At 39.5% G+C, this 20,122-nt stretch overlaps 1 protein-coding gene and 2 long non-coding RNA genes across 3 annotated transcripts in view; 2 read left to right on the forward strand and 1 right to left on the reverse strand.

Annotated features, from left to right (window-relative positions):
- Positions 1-20,122, reverse strand: part of SPAG17 (sperm associated antigen 17) — an 89,726-nt gene that overhangs the window by 1,457 nt on the left and 68,147 nt on the right. Inside the window, exons 28-47 of the mRNA XM_048294062.1 lie at positions 19,344-19,540; positions 18,907-19,051; positions 17,606-17,748; positions 17,022-17,198; positions 16,111-16,232; positions 15,805-15,935; positions 14,117-14,244; positions 13,559-13,732; positions 12,751-12,864; positions 11,297-11,342; positions 9,610-9,703; positions 9,117-9,170; positions 7,710-7,812; positions 6,973-7,069; positions 6,025-6,120; positions 5,744-5,895; positions 5,119-5,285; positions 4,192-4,252; positions 2,691-2,835; positions 1,389-1,526 (exon numbers count right to left, since the gene is read on the reverse strand). Coding sequence (XP_048150019.1) covers positions 1,396-1,526; positions 2,691-2,835; positions 4,192-4,252; positions 5,119-5,285; positions 5,744-5,895; positions 6,025-6,120; positions 6,973-7,069; positions 7,710-7,812; positions 9,117-9,170; positions 9,610-9,703; positions 11,297-11,342; positions 12,751-12,864; positions 13,559-13,732; positions 14,117-14,244; positions 15,805-15,935; positions 16,111-16,232; positions 17,022-17,198; positions 17,606-17,748; positions 18,907-19,051; positions 19,344-19,540 — 2,477 coding nt within the window. The 3' untranslated portion in view covers positions 1,389-1,395. The remainder of the gene's footprint in view (positions 1-1,388; positions 1,527-2,690; positions 2,836-4,191; positions 4,253-5,118; positions 5,286-5,743; positions 5,896-6,024; positions 6,121-6,972; positions 7,070-7,709; positions 7,813-9,116; positions 9,171-9,609; positions 9,704-11,296; positions 11,343-12,750; positions 12,865-13,558; positions 13,733-14,116; positions 14,245-15,804; positions 15,936-16,110; positions 16,233-17,021; positions 17,199-17,605; positions 17,749-18,906; positions 19,052-19,343; positions 19,541-20,122) is intronic.
- LOC125321354 lies at positions 4,820-9,587 on the forward strand. The gene is made up of 3 exons (XR_007201522.1): positions 4,820-5,001; positions 8,225-8,275; positions 8,990-9,587. It is a non-coding gene; the product is annotated as an uncharacterized LOC125321354 (long non-coding RNA).
- On the forward strand, positions 9,743-16,120 carry LOC125321355. Its single transcript, XR_007201523.1, has 3 exons — positions 9,743-9,897; positions 14,751-14,902; positions 15,823-16,120. It is a non-coding gene; the product is annotated as an uncharacterized LOC125321355 (long non-coding RNA).

A 20,122-nucleotide genomic window follows, 5' to 3' on the forward strand; every position in this document is an offset into this window, starting at 1 on the left:
TCCTAGAGCAGATGCAGCAGTCAGAGGTACATGGCTGTGAAGTTTTTGAGAGCTGACTGATGTGGTTGCTTTACTTTTTCTCCAGAGGAGAGGAAATGAGATACAGCTGGGATTTCTTTGCTGATTGGTTAGATAAGATGGCAGGCCTACAGATGTTTAAGTTGAAAGGATGAAAAGATGATGTCAGTGTTACACATAAGAAGCAAACAGGGACTGTTGAGCTGAGAAGAGACATCCACAGGGTTCCTGTTTATGAACTGTCACCATTGATTGTATTGTAGAGTGCCTGAGCTCATGGGGGTGACGTGAACACCAGCCTAATGTTAAACATGTTGACTGGTGGTTTGTGAGGAATTCCCAGTAAGGCTTTCTTGTTGTCAGGGAAGACTTAACCATTCTAAGACACTCTTAGAAAGCATCCAAAGGAGGGCTATGAAGATTAAAAGTCTGGAGAGGAAGCCGTGTGAGGAGGGGCTGAGGTCACTTGGTTTGTTCAGCCTGGAGGTGACTGAGGGGAGACCTCACTGCAGTCTGCAGCTTCCTCATGAGGGGAAGAGGAGAGGCAGGCACTGATCTTTTCTCTGTGGTGACCACTGACAGGACCCGAGGGAATGGCCTGAAGTTGTGTCAGAGAAGAGTTAGGTTGGACATCAAGAAAGGTTCCTCACCCAGAGGTTGGTGGGGAATGGAACAGGCTCCCCAGGGAAATGGTCCCAGCACCAAGCCTGACAGAGCTCAAGAAGTGTTTGGACAACGCTCTCAGGCACATGGTGTGATTCATGTGGCTGTCCTGTGCAGGGCCAGGAGTTGGACCTGATCCTTGTGAGTCCCTTCCAACTCAGGATATTCTGTGATTGTTCATGTAGACTGATTCTGTAAGGCTACAGAAATGTGCTGAATGAAACTGTGTGCAGAGGGTTGTGTGTATTTGAACTTGTCACATTAAGGCTGCCCTATCTGTAAGACTCCTGGCCCTTGTTAGACTTGCTGTCAATGTCAATGGGTCACCAGTAAGATTTGGTTTTAGAAAGTGGAAAATGTTAAAGAGAGGCTGATTTATTAGAGCTTAACTGTAATAAATCCAGCTGCCAGGAGGCTCAAGGATTTGTTTAATGTGGAGACAGTAAGTGAAGGATTTGGGACAGAACTGAGGCGTCTGCTCTGCTGTGAGTGCCTCTGCTAAGCTGAGCAGTTGCAATAATCTGCAGTTCTCTTGTAGTGCTTTGGTTAATGACATCCAGTGTTTCCCTTCTCCTGTCACAGTTACCAAGTCAGTGTGACAGGTACATCATTCGCATGAGGTTTGTTCAGGATGCTGCTGATGAAGCAAAGAGGAGGTAAAACAACTACTTTAATTTACAGCTGGTGTGACTGCATCCAGTACTTACACTAACTTCAAGGCTTTCGTGGGAGTGTGATCCGTAACCGTGGCTTGGGGCTTGTGGGAACTGCCTGGACTGCTGCTGCCATCCCCTCCTGGGGGTATCCTTCTGGGCGGCACTCATAAACGTCACTGGCTAACACAGGTGCAATGTCATGGTAAGGATCTAACCGTTTTGGTACATTTCTTTAACTAAAATAACATCTGTGGAGGGAGGAATGAAATAAGGTTGTGAAACATCTTGAAGCTGTTCTATTGCCCTCAGCTCAAAGATTAAAGGAACAGGTAAATGTGGGGGAAGGGCACATGTTTTGGAGGCTGGTCTGCAACTGCGTCTGAGGACTGGGTGAGTGGGAACAGAACAGCAGCTGGTTTTGCTGCTATGCCACCCATCCTGTCTAGCTCAGCTCTGCAATTATAGGCATGAAAGGTTTCTTTGGATCAATGCAAAGTAAATTTAGGGAGTTTCAATGTCACAGCCAGGGCATATAAAGGCTCAGTGGAATCACTGTTATCTATTACTCTGGTCAGGCTCAGAGCACCCTGAAACTCTCCTTTCTTTGGTAAGGGTGGTCCTTACTCTGAATGAAGCTTTTGGCATGTTTGGATGTAGCTTGCCTTGCTATTTCTTTTACAGGTTTCCAGAGGATCCCTTCTCACAGACTTCTAAGTGTAAATTTGATTGAATGTCAAAGAGAACTTCACCCTTCTAATCTTGCCCTTAAAAATGAGCCTGTAATTTTATCTAAAAAAATCATTGTAGTTTCTGGAGCACAAGGGAAAGAGAAACAATAGCTATTGACTTTGCTGTACTGCTGTCCTCAGTTAAACAACTGAAAAGCCCACTCAACCCACACAGGCTCATTTCTGACAGCATTCATATGCTTCTGTGCTTGTATCTTTGCTGCTGCAGGGATTGTCCCATTTGCCTGTTCAGGATCAGGATGATACATCATTTTGTTGCTCATGACGTTGTATCACCAGATACTAATATAGATTCGAAAATGTAATAAAGTATTTTCATGATGGGTGGTGGGAAAAAGTTCCTATTATTTTAATTGGTTTTTTGAAAGCCACATCTTTCTGAGTTGCCATTCTTCCTTTCCCCACTTTTCAAACCATGTTACTTTGATGCTTTTGGCATCAGAATCTTAAATTGTTCATTTGTTGTGCTTTTGAAAACACCCATTTGTGTATTTCTGAAAAGGACAGCCTGCACTGGAAACAGTGCTTGAGGCTCCTGACAGGAAGATGATCCCCAGGGTCGATGCTACAAAGTGCGTGTAAGAAATAATACAACAAAGGATATTTGCTTTTACAGGCAGGAGAAGAGTTTCTGTCTCTGTTAATATTTCAATATCATGGGAAACTTCTTCAAGACCACCAGAGTCCTTCCCTCCAATTACCATGGCCAAAATCTCTATCTCCAGTTCAACCTGCAAGCCTGCTGCCACCTAGGAGAGACAGAGGATGACTCACAGGTAAGGTGCAAGTTTCATACATGGTCCCCTCCAGCAGTCCTGGGAGCACGTGGCTCTTCAGTGTTTGATGCAAGACTCACTGCCCAGCACACAGGATTGCCCAGTTACCCAGTATCTGTCTTGCTAGAAAGGTCGGTACAAAACATTGTCTCTTCACTTGGCAGTTTGAAAGAAAACTGCCAGGTGTTGGCATTTTCCCCCCTTAAACTTCCTTTTAGGTTCCAGAGGAAAAAGGGGAATTGAGACAGCTGGGAGAGAACCCAAAGGAGAGGTGGTTGATGCCCCAAGCCTGTCAGTGTTAGAGGCATTTGGACAGTGTCTTTAATACCATGCAGGCCTGAAGTGGTCAGGCAGTGGGACTAGATGGCCAGTGTAGGTCCCTTCCAAATGAAAGAAAATGTTCTATTCTGTTCTAAAAAGAACACAGAGGTAGGGAGATACAAAAGGACAAATGTGTGGAGAAAAGAAGAGAATGGAAATTATTCCAGCCCTCTAGCTGGATTTCTGTAAGGCCTTTGACACAGTCCCCCACAACATCCTTCTCTCTCAACTGGGACCTTTAAAGATCCCTACCAACCTAAACTATTCTATGATTTTAAGTACTGAGTTGTGGCTGAGGCTCTGGACTAGGAGGTTTGACCTGCACTCTGGCACTGCCTCCCCGCACAAGTCATTGCTTCTTGATTCCATGCATTGGCAAGATACTGCTTGGTATTACGTGGATGCTCTGGGGAGACTGGCCAGCACTATTTCTTCAGATAAAACAGGCAGGTGAAAAGAGAGACTGAACAAAAGCAGAAAGCATGAAAGCTTCCTGCTTAATGGGATAATTTAATGTGCTATGGTGCTTTGCTAGATAAAAGATGTAAGGTGGAGAACAGTTGGAAACAGGAGAAGAAAGGATTGAGGCAATAGCTTACTAGGTTCAAATCCTGAAGGTACCAAGACAGGAAGTTAAGTCTAGGCATAAGACAGAGCAGATATAACAAACACCCTGAGCAGAAGGGAAAACTGAGGCAGTGGTAGAGCAATCCTGTTTGCTTTGAAAAAGCTCTGTTTAACCTCACTGCTTGACCTGCTGCTTTTCACTAAACTTAACATGTTTATCCCTCTGCATTCTGGCACAGGCTGAGACTCGAGTGCATGGGGTGCTTAGCTGAAGGCGGCAGAGGGATGGTGGAAGACAGCATCACTTCAAATAACTTTAAACAAAACTGTGTACCCTGGCAGCTCTGTTCTCAGACAGCTGGTGTCCCAGACAGGAGTGCTAGCTAGCCTGAGGGTAGCTGAGTCTAGAAAAAAACCCAAAAGCTCTCCTGTGTAACCTACAGGTCCTGGTATGTACATCACTCTCAGTCCTGTGTATGGAGGCGGCTGCTTCACCCGAAATCTGTGAAAAAGAGAAGAGAATCAGTTTGCCAGAAACTGTTGCATGCAGGAGAAGTCACATATAAGAAGCAGGCTGCCTGCTCTTCCTCTGCTTTTGTAAATGCCAGCAGAATTTCTTAGCTCATCCCTTCCATCATAATGTACAAGTTGGACCACAGCAGTATTCCTGGGCTTCTCGCCAAGCCTCAGGTTTCTAACAAAAAAACCCCAAAGGAGCAGATGATTAGGCCAAAGTAAGCCTTCAAAGAGCTTGTTAACACTGCCTGGTCCTTACAACAGAATGTGAAACATCTGCTTTTTCAACCTGAACATTCAAAGGAAGTTGAAGTACAAACAGCTTCTTGGCAAACACCTGTGTGTTGCACACTCAAAAATCCATAACAATATTTATTTAATGTCCTTTGATAGGACTCTATTGCAGAAGGCATGATACTGGTATGAATTTTATGCAAATAATCTTTAATGGTACCAACTAAAGCAGAAGTCTCGCTTCCTCTTTTCTTACTGATTGTTTCACTTCTGAGATTCAGTCCTTTTGTGAATGCACCTCCTGCTGTTCAGATTTTTAAAGATCATTAGATCAGATATGACCTTTACTTTTGCACTGCTCTGGAACTGATCCTGTGGATTTCATTCCTCCCGAAGAACAGTTTACCAGCATGCCCTTGCACCAGAAGCTGTTAAAGGAAAGGCAGTAGAAGAGGCATTCCTAGGATATGGCTCCATCTTATGGAAAGCTCTGGCAGACCTGTAAGTCAGAATTCCTGCACTTTCTCTGGAGTGGTGGCTGTCATGAGAAACTGTACTTGATTTTTGTCAGGATCTATTTGGAGAGATAAAAACCAGGTACTAAGAATTCAAACAAACCTTGAGAAGTTCACACCAACATTCTTCATGATTACAGTGGTTGCATAGGTGCAGCCTTCCTTTAGCACTCCAAATGTCACTCTGGGTGGGATGAGATGGAAGCTGGTAAGATCCTGTCTTGTTGCAAGAGAAGATATGCTGACCTTTCCTGCGACGGGATCTTCTATCTTTGCAAACAAAACACACGACAAAGTTGGTGGCCCTTAAGTCAGGCACAGAGTTACTTAACCTACATTTGACCTCTGTCCACTCACCTTGAAGAATTACAAAAAGACATCCTAATCTGAGCAAAAACTGAAGTGGCACTTTAAATACTGTCTGAAAATTTACACTGGTTTGAGTTTTCAGACGTATTAAGCCATTAAAGTGTCTCAGGGAAAAGAGGGGAAGCTCTGCTCTTTTGGAAACAGAGCTTCCATGTAGGTGCCTGATGCAGAATGAGTTTGTCCTAGCAGCTGAGAGGAAATGTACTTCCAGAATTACCAATAAACATACATAAATTGCAACAGCCATGTTTCAGTGAACAGATTCAAAATACCTTCCAGTATTGCTCCAGGGTGAAGATTTTATGGAAAAGAGATGACTCAGAGGATATGAATATTGTCAAGAAAGAGGTTATTTTTACCTTTTTATTTGGTATAATGTTTGGTTTTTTCCCCTGAAGGTATGATGGTAATATTACTTTCTCTTTTCTTGTCTGTCCTGTAACATCCACCATCAGACTTGGAACTTTACGTTGAAAGGGTGTCTCTTCTGATATAGGAGCCTTGTTTAGGTCTGGAAGGGAAAGATTTCCAAAAGCATGAAAAAGTGACGGGTGGATTTAAATTTGTATTGCAAATATTGTGTCAAAAGTTATAAAAAGGTATCAAGCTGCTCCAACTACAGTCTGGAAAGCAGATGTACCTGTTGTGCTGCTGGGACCATCATTTTGTTTGGAAGGATCCTGCAGCAGAAGGCCAGATGAAAGTGACGAATCACTTGTGCTATCAGGAAATTCAGCTGCTGAAGGGAAAATAATAGAAAACTGAGTCAAGTGATTTTTATGATGACCATCATTTTCATAAACATGAGAAACAAAATCACAGTCTTTGGCACTTTAATTTAGACAATCTCGGAAAGCTGTCTACATAACCATGAGAGGCTGGGAAAATTCTGCATGTGACATTTTGCTCTACTGGGTGACAGGGATCAAAAATGCCTATTGTGTGATTAGTCATTTCTTGTTCTCTGGCTAACTGAACTATAAGCCATAAAGGACTAAAAGACAATCCAACACAGGTCTTACGGCGATTGAAAATGACGAAATATGGTAATTAGTGGGGATCTGGTAAAGCCCCACAGAGGACTGTTTTCCCGATAAGAATCTTTGCTGTGTATGACTTTTAATCTCACTTTAAGATTTCAGTAACTTGTCAGGGCTGCTTTTCAAATGGAACTGAAGTATTCCTCTCAGTTCTGTAAAGCTCAAGACTAAGATTATGATCACTCTTTCACTGCTTCCCTCCCATATTCTCTAATCTGTCCTTAGCCTGCATGATTCCTATTCCATATTGCTTTTCCACCAGTTCCCTCTTATCACTGAGTTTCAGAATGAAATCTCCTATATATTCCCTACAGTCATACTAGTTTTTTTCTAAACTCAGCGTCCTCGGTTCTTTCTCATCCACCCCTAACTATTATTTATTCCATTTAAGTTTTTCTTGAGCATTTTTCATCTATCCACCCCTCATTCATAGCCCAGTTCTTCAGTTTAGCATCCAAAGCTGATGGTTCTTCCACATTCAGTGATGTCTACAAGAGCTTCTTCCTCCTGAAGAAGATACAAACCCAGTGCCAGACACAGTAGATTACCTCCACTGGGTTCTCTTATCATCTCTAGAGGGGAAGTCACACTTTCTTCTTTTTGTAGTGGAGGAAGTTCCTTAGACATTGTTTCCAAATCAGGATACTACAGAAAAGTAAGAAAGAGGGCTTAGGTTTCCCAGCTAAACAAACACCTTGCAAAAATAACCAGCAGACACCCTCCTCCCCCTGCAAAAAAAGAAAGGAAAAAAAAGAAAGAAAGGAGTGTAAAGGAAACAAATAAGCAGAACCAAAGTTGTAACTATAAAAGAGATATACATAGTTACATCAGATTACAACCTACAGGTTGTACAACCTACAACCTCTAAGGGCTTTATGCACTTAGAGCATTTACCAGGTGCAATTGCAATAGGAAAGCCCCCAAGATCACCTCTAAATAAGGAGTGTTAGTTTTACTTCTTCCCCTTCTAATAAGCAGAAAGAGGGGTTTGAGGGGTAAGTTAAAAAACCTGAGATTGAGCTTTGCTCTGAATCAGACTCTCTCCACAGTTTATGTAAGGAATTTTATAGAGTTGGTACTCAGTGAACATATACCATCTTCAAGATAGGATTTCCTTTACAAGGGCATATAATCCCCTGTATTAATTTTGCCACAGCTGTCCTTTTGTTGCTGTAGTGGTTTGTTGAGATAAATAGAGGCTGAGATATAAACCCAAAATTGTCTTTGGGAGTATGGGAGATATTACCTGACCTAACACAACTCATCCAGTTTTCAGCTGCATTACCTTTTCTTGGAAAAAGTCCTTGCTGAATTCAGATTCAAAGTATGGAGCAAATAATTTGTTTTTTATTGCCATAAATGTTGTCTTTTGTTCATCCAGTTCTCTCCTAAGTGTGTTTTTGACATTGTAGGTAAGGAAAATAAAGAAAAAAAGCATTATCACTGAGTTCATCCTGTTTTCAGTATTATGCATTAAGAAATGGAATTGGTAAAGGCGAGTGGCATTTTTTTCCCCTTGTTCATCACACGGAGTAATATTATTGTAATTGGCAATTTTCTTAGGGGTGGATTAAGAATTGACTGGTCTGATCAGAATGCACATGGACAGTGAGTTGCCTGCTATGAAGGGCTCCTCCTCAGAACATGCTCCATTTCTCTGAATCTCATAGAATACCTCTGGGACTGCCACTGGTGTCTTTCCAACCTTCCAACAAACACTGAAAGCTAAGAACTGGTATTCTAGATGCATTACTAAAATTTTGAATGCAAAACTCATCTAATTTCCTTATTTTACCACAGAAAGACTTGATGGCTCTGTGGATACAGAAGAAGCTGTTGAAACTTCTGAAAGTAAGGATGACCAGAGTAAAGATCAGTCATGTTTTTAGCTTGATTTAGCCCAGTTTTACACTACTAGAGTTTCACTGACTTGCAGGGTCCAATACCAGCTATGAAACTATCACTCTTAATCATACTGAGAGTTTTAACACTGGTTTTAGAGTCAGAATTGCACATGATGTTCTTGGGTGCTGGCTGCTCAGATATATATATTTAAAGTAATTTTTAAAATAGGATCCAAAACAGTGTGAAATGCTATTTTAAAATGTAACGCTGAAACTCTAAAAGGCTTTTTTATTTCATGCAAGTCAGAAAGTAATTAAGAAGCAATATGCAAAGCCTCATGTGGAGTGCTGTGTCCATTTTTGAGCTGTCTGGTGCACAAAGGGCCACAAAGGTGATTAAGGGTTTGGAAGACCTTTCATGTGAGGAGAGGCTGAGAGAGCTGGGACAGTTTTACCTAGAGAAGCTTTGAATGGCAGATGTGTCTGGGGTTCTATTTGAAAAAATCAGCTTTTATTTGTGGAATACCTGAATTTTAACCTAAAGCATCAGCATTTGAAAATATTAATATACAGTACATTCCACATTAGTGGCAGAACCAGAAATGAAACACAGAGCTTCTGACTTCAGCCTTGTTTTGCTTAGTGTAAATTAACAGTAATGCTGTTAGGTTTTGGGAAAATAAAAGAGACTCAAACCATTTATTTATCATTTCTGTTGCAGAAAACACCCCATTATTTGCAGGCAAGCCATTGGACCATCACCCAAGACCTGGTGAAATCAATAACATTCTTTACGAAAGTAGACTAAGCTGGCTCATGAAATAACTTGATCCTACTAATATTATTACCTGTTCTGTTCTAGTTTGCTTTGCCACTTGGACTTTAGTGTTACTCCTTCTGGACTGAATCATCAGGAAGAAAAAAAGAAAGAGCAGTGGAAATGAGAAAACTAGCAGTGTTCTATAAATACAACAATATTTACAAGACAGCCCTGGAAATAAAATGCTTTTTATGTTATGTAAACACCTCAGGTGACTCCTGACTTGGACTTGTATGGTTTGCACAAAATTGTTTGCTCATATCTGCATTTTTGTTAGATCATTCAATCAAAGAAACATCCGAAATCCTTTCCCAACAAACTTCGAAGTATCTTTCAGAAAAGGAAAGAGAAGCATCGAGGGACAAAATAATCACAGGACAAGTAAGACATTGCCATATGTATCTAGAGCCATAGGTCCCAGTCCTTGAAGACAGTCAATAAAGCACATTGCCTTCCCTGTGTGCTTGGTTTCGCCCTTTGTGTCATTTACATTTGCACCAGTCCTCACTGCTGTGTCCTACCTTGGCCCCTTCTGCTGGTCCTCTCTTTTTGTAATGCTTGTCTTCTCTGTGTGACTCTGGAACACTGCCTCTTCATACAGCTCACTCACACGGGCTGCAAGGTGAAGAGTGTTACTGAGTGGGTGTGCTCTGCTAAGCAGTGCTAGGTGTTATGAAGAGAAGACATCAAAGGATATGTTTTTAATGCATCTTTCTGCCACTCTATGGAAACCTAACAGAGTCTTTGTTACCGTGAGGCAAAAGACAGAAAGAACTTCATTCCAAAAATCAAGATCAGAACTTTTTCAGGTAAGAAACTGAATTCAATATTGAAAGGACAAGAAGCAGATTAAGTTTACACTTCCCACCCTGTATTTCCTGACATATCTTTATGTTCTTTCAAGATACAAATACCTGTGAATAGGAAAAGTCATTCAGCCACTTTCTGACTGCAGTGCTCTGAGGTCTCTATCTACAGCTGAGGAAAAGTGTGGGCTTTTATTACATCCAACTTGCTTAAGTTGTGCTTAACTGAGGCTGTGAAGCAGCCATAATCAACATTCTCATGGAAGGAACTACTAGTTCAGTATGTATAATGGAGAAATGCCAGTCTTTCCACGTTAAAGATTGTGACCAGCTCTGGGACTTTATTAAAGAGTTGCCCTGTCCTCTGGCATATTTTGTAAAATGTGTTGTTTACTTTATGCCTTGAAGCTAAATTGTGGCTCTGAAGAAATTTCCTTGGCTGAAAACAAATTTCTGTGGCAAAATTTAGGAGATGTGAGTATTTGAGAGGTATGACCCTATTAGACTATGACAATATCTCTTAGTGTTTTGGGAATTACAAAAGTTCAAACTTCAAAATGTGGGGGGTTTTTTTTGGTCAGCTTTTTCACCATAAAATATGATTTTATTTTTCAGCTTTTTCTATTTTTACCTATTTTAAAGAGCTTTTCTTTCCCACTGTCTTCTTCATTAGTAATGCTACATTAAAATCACATCTCTATTTGAAAGGAAACTTCAGCAAGTATTTGTTGCAGCAGTTTCTGTTTGCTTTGCACAGTATGCTCTTTTTTAGCAAGTAGAAGTACTCTTCACAAGGTAGGAAGGGCAGGAAAAGAACACTTTAAAGACTAGCATCATTATGGGATAGAATGTTATGGATTTTTCTATGGAAAATACTTGGGGCTTTTTAAAAGAAACAGACATCTTAATTTTTATTTGTACATATTGAAAACATTAATCAATGTTAACAGAGATTCATGAGGGAAAGCAAATATATTGCTCCGTCTTTTCCCTTAGGCAGGTGAACGTAACAAAAACACGTGATGGTTTGAGATTAGATTTTGAAATGTAACAAACAACCAGGATTTACTTAGTTACTTTGAAAAACTTGTCTGAAAAGTTGTTACTTGTATAGAAGTAGCCAAGTATTTTCATAGTTCTTACAACTAAGAAAACTCACTATATGTGGAAATGTGAGTCAAAATGTCAAATACACATGCCTAAAACCAGGAATTGTTTTTCAGAGGTGTTGGATCATTGATGCTAACAAGTTCTAATCACCTGTGAGAGTCACACAGAAGCATGTACAAAGCACATAGATGAATTCACCTTTATATTCCCTCTTTAAAAAAAATATTACAATGCTTTTAAACTTACGATGATATTTTAAATTTTAAAAATATAGGTATTCAATTTTTATTACCTCTATCACAGAGATTTTCAGTTGACTTCTCCCAGTCAGGGAAGGACTGCAATGAAGAAGGAATAACTGTGACTACATGAGAAGTAAAATTCACAACAACAGCATCTTGTTCAAGGGATTTATATTGTAAACAAGTGCTATCTTGTTACCCCCATTCTTGTAGTCACATTGTCAGGTATTTCAGTGTGTTAGAAAACATAAGCTGGGAAAAAAGGGAATGAATTACAATTTCCCTTTTCTAAACAGGTATTTGTTTCCTTCTTGATGACCTACCTCACAGATAGCTTTGTATTTTATGTGGTTACTTCTTAGTAGATCAACTAAGCTAATTCCTAATCAAATTTAAATCCTTCTGCAAAGAATTTGAACAAGATCTAAAACTCATGGTCACAAGTCAAATGGGAAATATGTTCAGGAATTTGCAGGCTTTGTTACTGAGGAGCTCTCATGTGGCTGGCTTACAGTAAAGTGAATGAGGGATAAGAGACTGTAAACTGAAGTGTTTCCTTTATTCTCATGCTGACTCTCACGCAATTAACTGGAAACCACAGTTCCTGTGACCAGGCAGTCTGGGTTGTAACAGAGCTATTGGAGACTTGGGAGCAATGTGACACTGATTCCTGGGTCACAGCAGGTGCACAGAGAGACTGCTGCTCAGAAAAGAGTTGTCCAGTGTGAAATCTGTAACTGGAAATGTGCTGAAGGTAGTCAGGACAATCAATAATAATTAGTCACTAGACAAGTTCACTGGGACTGAGCAGCATGTGAGATTCAGCACCTGGGTCTCATCAAAGTAAATAAATGTCTGCCTAGAGGATAGAGGCAGATGGAGTTACTGACAGATCATTTCTTTGTCCCTTTTTCCAGAAAAGTTGTGACCCTCTTCTCCTATTTGCCCACCTTTCCCACTACCTATTACTCTCCTTTTTCTCTCCGTGCTCTATTTATGCATGCAAATTTGCAGATTATATTTTCCAGAAAAATATATAAATGCTGCTAAGCAGAAATAACAATATTCCTCCAGACTGTTTTTGTATTATCCCAAAAGCAGGGTTCAAATTCTTACTATAGAGGTGGCTGTGGTTGAAATAAAAATCTCCCAGGTGCAATGACAACAGACTGGAAACATTTTCACCCTGATGTTGGGGGATATTAAAAAAAGTAAATTACTGGAAAGTAATTTTGGTCTGTGTGTTTGGGAACATATCATTCAGGAGAGCCAAACTCTTGAAGTGTTTTGAGCATTGCTTCCCCAAGTGGCAGCAGAGCCCAGCTGAATTCAGACCAGCTGAAGGTGAGCGTGGCTCTGCTTTACCATTAATCCACACCAGAACTGGCACTGTGCTACTCTGACATTTGCTGTTTTATTAATGGATAATGTTTCAAGGCTCACACTTCCAATGCAATACAAGGGTTTTGTTGAAAGAAGAAGTTAAAAATTTTATTTTGCTCACTGTAGTCATTTCTAGGAGACTTGCAGCACTCCCCTTTTCCTCTTCTGTTCTTGGTTCTTTCACATTCATCTCTTCCAGCTCATCTTCCTGCTTTAAGATGTTGTCTATATATTCCTGGTGGAACAATGACAAAGAACAAGAAAGATGCAGATGTTTTGTTTGCAGAGGTAGGCTTAAAATAGATATTTACAATAACATCATACCAACTGCTACAGATAAGAACACTTTTCTTTTCCCATATTTCTTTAAATCAGTTGGATGGAAAAAAGGGTTCTAAACACACCACTCTGCCAGAAAGCTACATGCAGTACAGAACTTTACTAAAAGACAGGTTCTCAGAAACAATCTGTTTCCAGTGCCAGTTCTTTTTCACTTGTTTATATCTCTTTAATCGTATAGGAGAGGAAGAAAGGAAGAATAATATTTTCTTTAGATCTTGATTTTGCTCTGACAAAGTGATGTGTGGCTAAAGATTTAAGATACTTCATTCTGGAAAAAATCCATTAATTAGATATTGATTTATGAGCAATGAGGGTATTTTCATTGGACATTTATGCAATTATTACAACAGTTTTGTCAGTGCTAATAATTTCAGTTCTTCCTTCCCAATTTAACAAATAGCATTCATCTTTCTCTAAAAATCAACAATAGATGGTCAAAGGAGAGACTTCCCTTGCCGCTTTGGTGTGGAACTTTTCTTACAGTGTTGCCTTTGAAAGATCAGTATCCAGATTAAAGAATAATTTTTATGTCTACTTGTCTGTTCTCTATTGCTTACTGGAAGAATGAATAAATGTGGTTGTACTACCTTGAGGGAAAGCTGCAGCTTTTCTCTTCGTTCAGCACAGAGTGGCTTGTACTGGAATAGCCTCCGGATTTGGAGTTTTTTGGGACATTTTCGCATGGAGGCTGGCAAGTGTGGTGATCCGATGCAGAGACCCTTCCAAACACACGTTCCAACTGGGGGACCTGTGATCTCCCCCTGAAGAGAGAGGAGGAAACAAAAAGAGCAAGAGGCTACTTATATTAAAAAAAAAACCAACCAAAAACGCAGTTATTGGCAATGCGTCTCAGATGAAAAGCATATACTGTCCTTAAGACAATAAAGCCAGTAGATTCCTGGGAACAACTTACCTATTCCAAAACATCTTCATCTGGTAAAATAAACTCCTCTTAAAATTGCTATATCCCCTCACTAAGTGTAAAAGAACCCCAAGGGGACCACACATATCCCTGACATAGCCTACCCCCTGCCCTCTCTACTTAATAAACTGAATTTAACATTCACATTGTTTAGAGCTTCATTTCCCCACAGAGACAAACATCTATTGCTTTAACATAAAAGACAGCTTTGAAACAATTATACCTCAGGAGGAGAAGATTCTTCCTGAGTCCATGACTGAAGAAATGGAGGAACTATACTCTCTGGTTCTTTCTTCATTACCCAGGGGGATGTTTCAGCCATAGGGCAGAGAACAGTAATACTTAAAATACCTGGTTCAAAGACACATTTTGCTAAGAATCAGTTCAAATTAAAAAAATAATGGAAAAGTGTCTCAGACCTACAGAAAAAACTACTTACCTAACTATAAAAATCTTATTACCAACAGATAAAACTCCATGTATCTGTGGCTACAGATAATATCAGATCACTGAGCTGATTACGGAATAGTTATACAAATTCAGATTACTCAGGCCATTTTTAACAATAAACTGCTTATGCTACCTGCTTTGATTCTTAATTAACAGCTCAGTTGTATAGTGTGGGGAATATCCCAAACAAGGAAGAGCAGAGCATTGACCCATGTTTACTGAATACTAATCTCAGTAGTACAACATATTTAGAACATGCATAATTCTTCACTGTATTTTACACTTCACTGGATGGATTCCATTAGGGATGATTTATTTGTATTGTTTGCATAAATTTCAATGTTCTTCAAAATATTTTTTCCAGCCCAACCCAAAATTTACTTAATCTACTATTATCTACCCCACAGGTGACCTTCAAAGTGGATATCACCACTGAGGTACTTTGTCACAATGATACAACCTTGTGAAACCTTGTTGTCAAGGCAAATAGAGCCAGTATTGTGAAAGGTGGAGCAGGAAGTCAGGAAAATCAGATCTACTACTATGATGACTGCTGGTTGTAAGTAGATTTTCTTGACTGGGATTTTCACTGAGTATGTATACTCTCCATCTTTCTCATCTTTTCACCTTCTGCATCTTTCTGGCTCCCTCCACATCCCTTCTTTTTTTCTTTTTCCCATGGCAAAATTATTTTATTTGGTTTCTCCAATGGGAAACCAGTCATTTGTGTGAATTTTTGTGAATGTGCAATACCTTATAAGAGTAGTAAGTGGGAAAGCTGTTTTACGCCATATGCTTATGACATAAATCTATGAGAAATATGTCTTAGTACTTTATGGCTTGAAGCAAATTTCCCTTATCATCCCCTCATATCCAGGGGAGCCCTACCTTCCTGTCTTTAAAAAAGATTTTTTTTTGTTAGCATCTACCTGTTACACCACAGTGTATTTTATAGAAACACAGCATCTCCAACTAACTTTACAACAACAACCAACCATTCCAGGATGTAACTTCTTGCCTTGCTACTACAAGGTGGTTGGTATTGGCTAATGGTGGACTGGCTATTCCAGTCATGTTTTTTCAGCTTCTTAATAGGTATTCTTTCCAACAGACAGGGTCAACATCAGGACATCACTGTCTTCATTGCTATACCATTAATGGAGACTGTGATACCTTCAATTTTTTTATGATAAACACAGAGAATATATCTATTTGGTTATCACTTTCATTTGTATGACTGAAAGTGGATAAAGCTATTCCATTTGTTTCTTCACTTATCCCTTAATAGTGTCCTTCAGTTAACTCTCTGCTTCCCAGAGTTTTCCCCCAAACTCCTTTCTTTCACTGCCAGAAGTGTGAATGCTTGTTTACATGGGTAAAAATATTTCCTGTCCGAATAACAGTTTTGAAACTTTGCAATTCTTTCTATTAGTAGTCTGTCAGAAAAGAAAAGTTTCCTACCTGTCTGTTCTTGTACAGGGTCCTGCAAGACTGCAGTGGCAGGATCACTACAGGCCTCAGCCATGTACTTGAGTACATCCTTCCTCCGCAGGAGCTCCGTTCCAGAACCATCTGCAGAGACGATGAAAAACCTGCACAGCCAAACACACACGTGGGGCTGTATCAAGAAAGCAGAACTCCAACATGGTGGCATCAAATGTGCAAATACAGAGTACTGAACAAATGGAGCACAAGTCTATAAACCCTGTACAAATACTGTGTTGTGAAGAAAAGAAAGTGTTAAGCTATGAATGCAATGCAGTTTACCTGGGGGCATGCTCATCATACGTGATAAGTTTGTTAACTTCATCTGCTGCTGAACTTCTCTCCTCCTTGCCACCAGAGCCAATGCTGGGAATGCACACATCTGTGCTGCCATCAACCATGACCTATAGTAGAAATTATTTGAAATTACTTGAGTTAAAAGATACTTTTGAAACAGTAACTTGCTGGTGAACTTTAATATGACCTAGCCCAGTGAGAGAGACAGAAAAAACATTTCATGTTGAGCAACCTGAAACTCACAGGAAAAAGAAATAAAGAAGAAAACTGAAAAGACAGGGAAAAATCCAAAACATCTCTAGAAAGACATGCTGTATCATAAATACTAATATCATATGCTGATATTTAATAAATGCCCAAGGACTGTTACACAAAACTACTCACTAACTGGCCAAGGAGGTAACTGTATACTCAAGACAGACATTGATGTATACCTACTGAGTGAATGTCTACAGTATTTTCCTTCTTGAAAATACTATGTGCTTATTAACTAATGTGACATTAACATATTCAAACAAGATAACTAACAATGACCTAAAAAGGAATAATAATGCCTTTTTCAAGATACAATTTAAATAAGCACGACTGAAAGGACAGTCCATGAACTGAATCTGACACACCCAGTTTTTAATCCTCACTTGCAGAGCTGATTTTTTGCTATAGTACAAATCATGCTAATTAAGGGCTCTTTACAGGTGAGCTAAACTGTACACCATGTGTTCTGTTTCAGTCTCTCTAAAAGCGGATAAATATTTAAAAAAAGGGATATCCATCACTTAGTCAAGAAGATATCAGAGACCTGATTCTGGCTACTTTAAATATTACAATTTGACTTTGAGAGAAGTTTATAAGATAAAATTAGAATGCAGAAACTTGTCTTCTTCCATGCATTTTACCTTGAAAATATTTCCTTCAGGATCCATCATCTCGCAAATAGTGCTGGAAGTGTGTTTCATAATGTATCTCCCTGCTTGTTTCTTTTCTTCCTTGCTGATGAAATCATAAACTTCATGCGTATAAACTGCTGAGCAATCTTCATCAATGAAAAGAAAGCCTCCCTTTTTGGGTGAAACCTATGGCAGCAAAAAGGGAAGAGATTCAATCCTCAAAGGTGAAAACTTTAAACGTACCACAAAAATGAAGAACAGATACAAATCAAAAGGACAGCTTTCAGATATTTAATACTGAATCATCTAGTTAACAGGAATCAAAGGGAGAGAAAGAAGGAAGGTGAGGTCCAAGAGGTAGGCTGACCTTAGTCTCTGTAATATTTAACTTCAGGAAATTGAAGACTCTGATTTACATATACTGTACATTTGTGAGTAAATATCTAAACATTGTCAGAGTATGAAAAAGATGGACTAATAGGATTTGTGAATCCTATAGATAAGGGAGGCAATCAAGGTGAGAGCTGCTAATGGCAGAGAACTTGGAACATGAAGATAAAATGTCACTGTCACAAACTAAAAATAATTCCCACCTGATATGTTCCCTGTGGCTTTGCTAGAATAGATGTCCCATCTCCAAAGACAGTACAACAGGTACCATCCTCACAATTTGTTATAACAGTAGCAAACTCAGGATTCTCTACTCGTGTGCCTTTGACCTTCTTTGTGATGACTTCTGAGGGTTCATCGAAGAATTTATACGGAACAATGAGACAGGAGAACATGAATCATGGAAATGTCTTAGGATTCAATTTGCTTTTTCTCTCATACTGCTGGATCTTTATCTCCTCAGTGCAAGACCTTCATAAACTTCATAGCATCCTTTATCACATATTTTTTATGTTATGTAAACAATACACAACCTTTGAAGTTCTGGACTGCAAATTCAATGTAGGAAAACCCAAGAGCAAAAAATTTCTGTAACCGTCTGTAGCTGGCCAGGAAAGTACTCTCTGGTACTAATCATAATGATCTGGATATTTGTAACGTACAAATTGAATCACTGAAATTCTTTGTGCCTGTAATACAAGCTCTAAAGTGTGAAGAAATTCCTATTCAACAGCATAGGTCTTGGAAAACAAATCAAACAGATATGTTAATCTGGTCATTGCCTTTCCATTGAAGAGACAGATCAGTTCAAGGGTCTTTTGACTTCTAAAATCCCACAGGGAAATGTTCCTGAACATTTCCTGCTAACTCAGTAATGGTCTTTTCCTATACTGTTTGAACAGTCCAGACACCCACACAGTAAAAGTCCCCTTCATTTTAATTAAGGAGGACAGGACTTGTCTAGCAAATGAAGCAGGCATACAGAATACAACACCAGCCAGAAGAAACACAGATGACCTTTAGCCCCACTTATTTCAGGCAAATATAAGTTTCACTTTTCTTGGCATGACATTTTCCATAGCCATATTCAGATATCCAGTATCTCCAAGGCTGGTGAGTCCATGGCTTCACTGGAGAATATAAGGATGCCTAGGTCCTTACATACACCTCTTCAGTTAAAACTCAAAGCAGCTTGCTTGTTATTGTTAGGGCAAGTGGAGAGAGGGCAATGAGCATACTAAAACTCTGGCACTGTGGTCTCATGGTGAAGGAGGACCACATAGGTATGAAAGAAGGAAATTTAATTTCTTGGAACAATATAAATTTTGCAATGAATATGCTGCTGAAAGAAATCAGACAAAGTAAGCCTAGACTGCACTAGTGGATCTGTTATCTAGGCTCCTTGTATAAGCCACCTTTATATTTTAGTATATATTTTGGCAACTTTCTGCTTCACAAGATATATCAAGTGCAAGAAAAGTAAGTGCTCCCCTTTTGATGTTACCTGTTTCCACACTACCCTCTGGTACAGAATGGTGTTCACATATTTCAAAAACAGTTGTGATCCTGGTACCATCAGCATGCTCTACTACTCTTCTGCCCTTCGGCTTCTCAACAATTATCACCTCATCTTCTCGTACAGTCATAATCTGAAAGAATGGAGGAATACTAATTTATATTGGCACTGTGATACTTGTGACAGCAATGACAACAATATAAGGCACAGGACTGAAGCTCTGAAGAAGCTTGACTACCACATCTTCATCTATTTCAGAGACAGAGGAGTCACATTTTCTTCAAAATCTAAAGCTACTGTATTTCTAACAGTGCAATAACACAACCTGTAGGATGTTTTCAAAGAAAAAATCCTACCATTTATGTGATGGCAGCCCTGTCTCTCAGCTTACAGACAGTGCTATAGTAACACAAAAGCAGTAATACCGTTCCATCAGCTGGGTCTGTGGCCTGATACATGAGCAGTGGCTTCAGATCCATTCTTGTTGCACCCTCAGTGCCCACTTGAATGCCTAAAGGAGTTGTTGTTATCCAAGTTCCTGCCTTAGATTGCTTAGAATTGGCCTTTTCAAACTCCTCATCCTTGAGCGAGTGTGATAGAATGCTCTTGTCCCTGCGTTTTCCTGCAGAAACAAAAATTTCTGTATCAGACTTGATATTCTCTAAGGCAAAAGACAAAACCAGTAAAGTGCAGTTTGTGAACATTGCTTTTGACAGAATTGCAAGAAGAGCTATCTAACAGGCTAGAAGAAAATTACAGCTCCTGCTCCTCAAAGGCGTGCTCCTGAACTGATCTCATCTAATGCTCTTCCTTACATAAAAAGTAAATAGCATGCTAATGCCATCAATCCTGTGGTGCATCAGAAGAAAAGGATGAAGATCTCATTATGAAAGGGAATTGGAGACATCTTATTAAGAATGTTATAGAGAACCCTTGACTCCCATATTCAGGAAAAATAACTTAGACTAAGTGTATGCAAAAGACAAGAGCACAGTCCTGAGACCAGGCTAAAAGACTTACAGCAAATATCTAGCAAAAACAAAATCAAACCCCCAAACCAAAAAGAGATGAAACCCTTCAACAGAAATTTGTGAACAATAAGCAGAAGAGAGGAAAGGTAGGGAAGGTGAAAACGTGATCATAAATAAAGGACATACACTGGTCACAGATATTGAGAATTCATATTAGAAAATGGTTTTTCAGA

This window comes from Corvus hawaiiensis, chromosome 2, assembly GCF_020740725.1.
Source record: "Corvus hawaiiensis isolate bCorHaw1 chromosome 2, bCorHaw1.pri.cur, whole genome shotgun sequence".
Classification (NCBI taxonomy): Eukaryota; Metazoa; Chordata; class Aves; order Passeriformes; family Corvidae; genus Corvus; species Corvus hawaiiensis.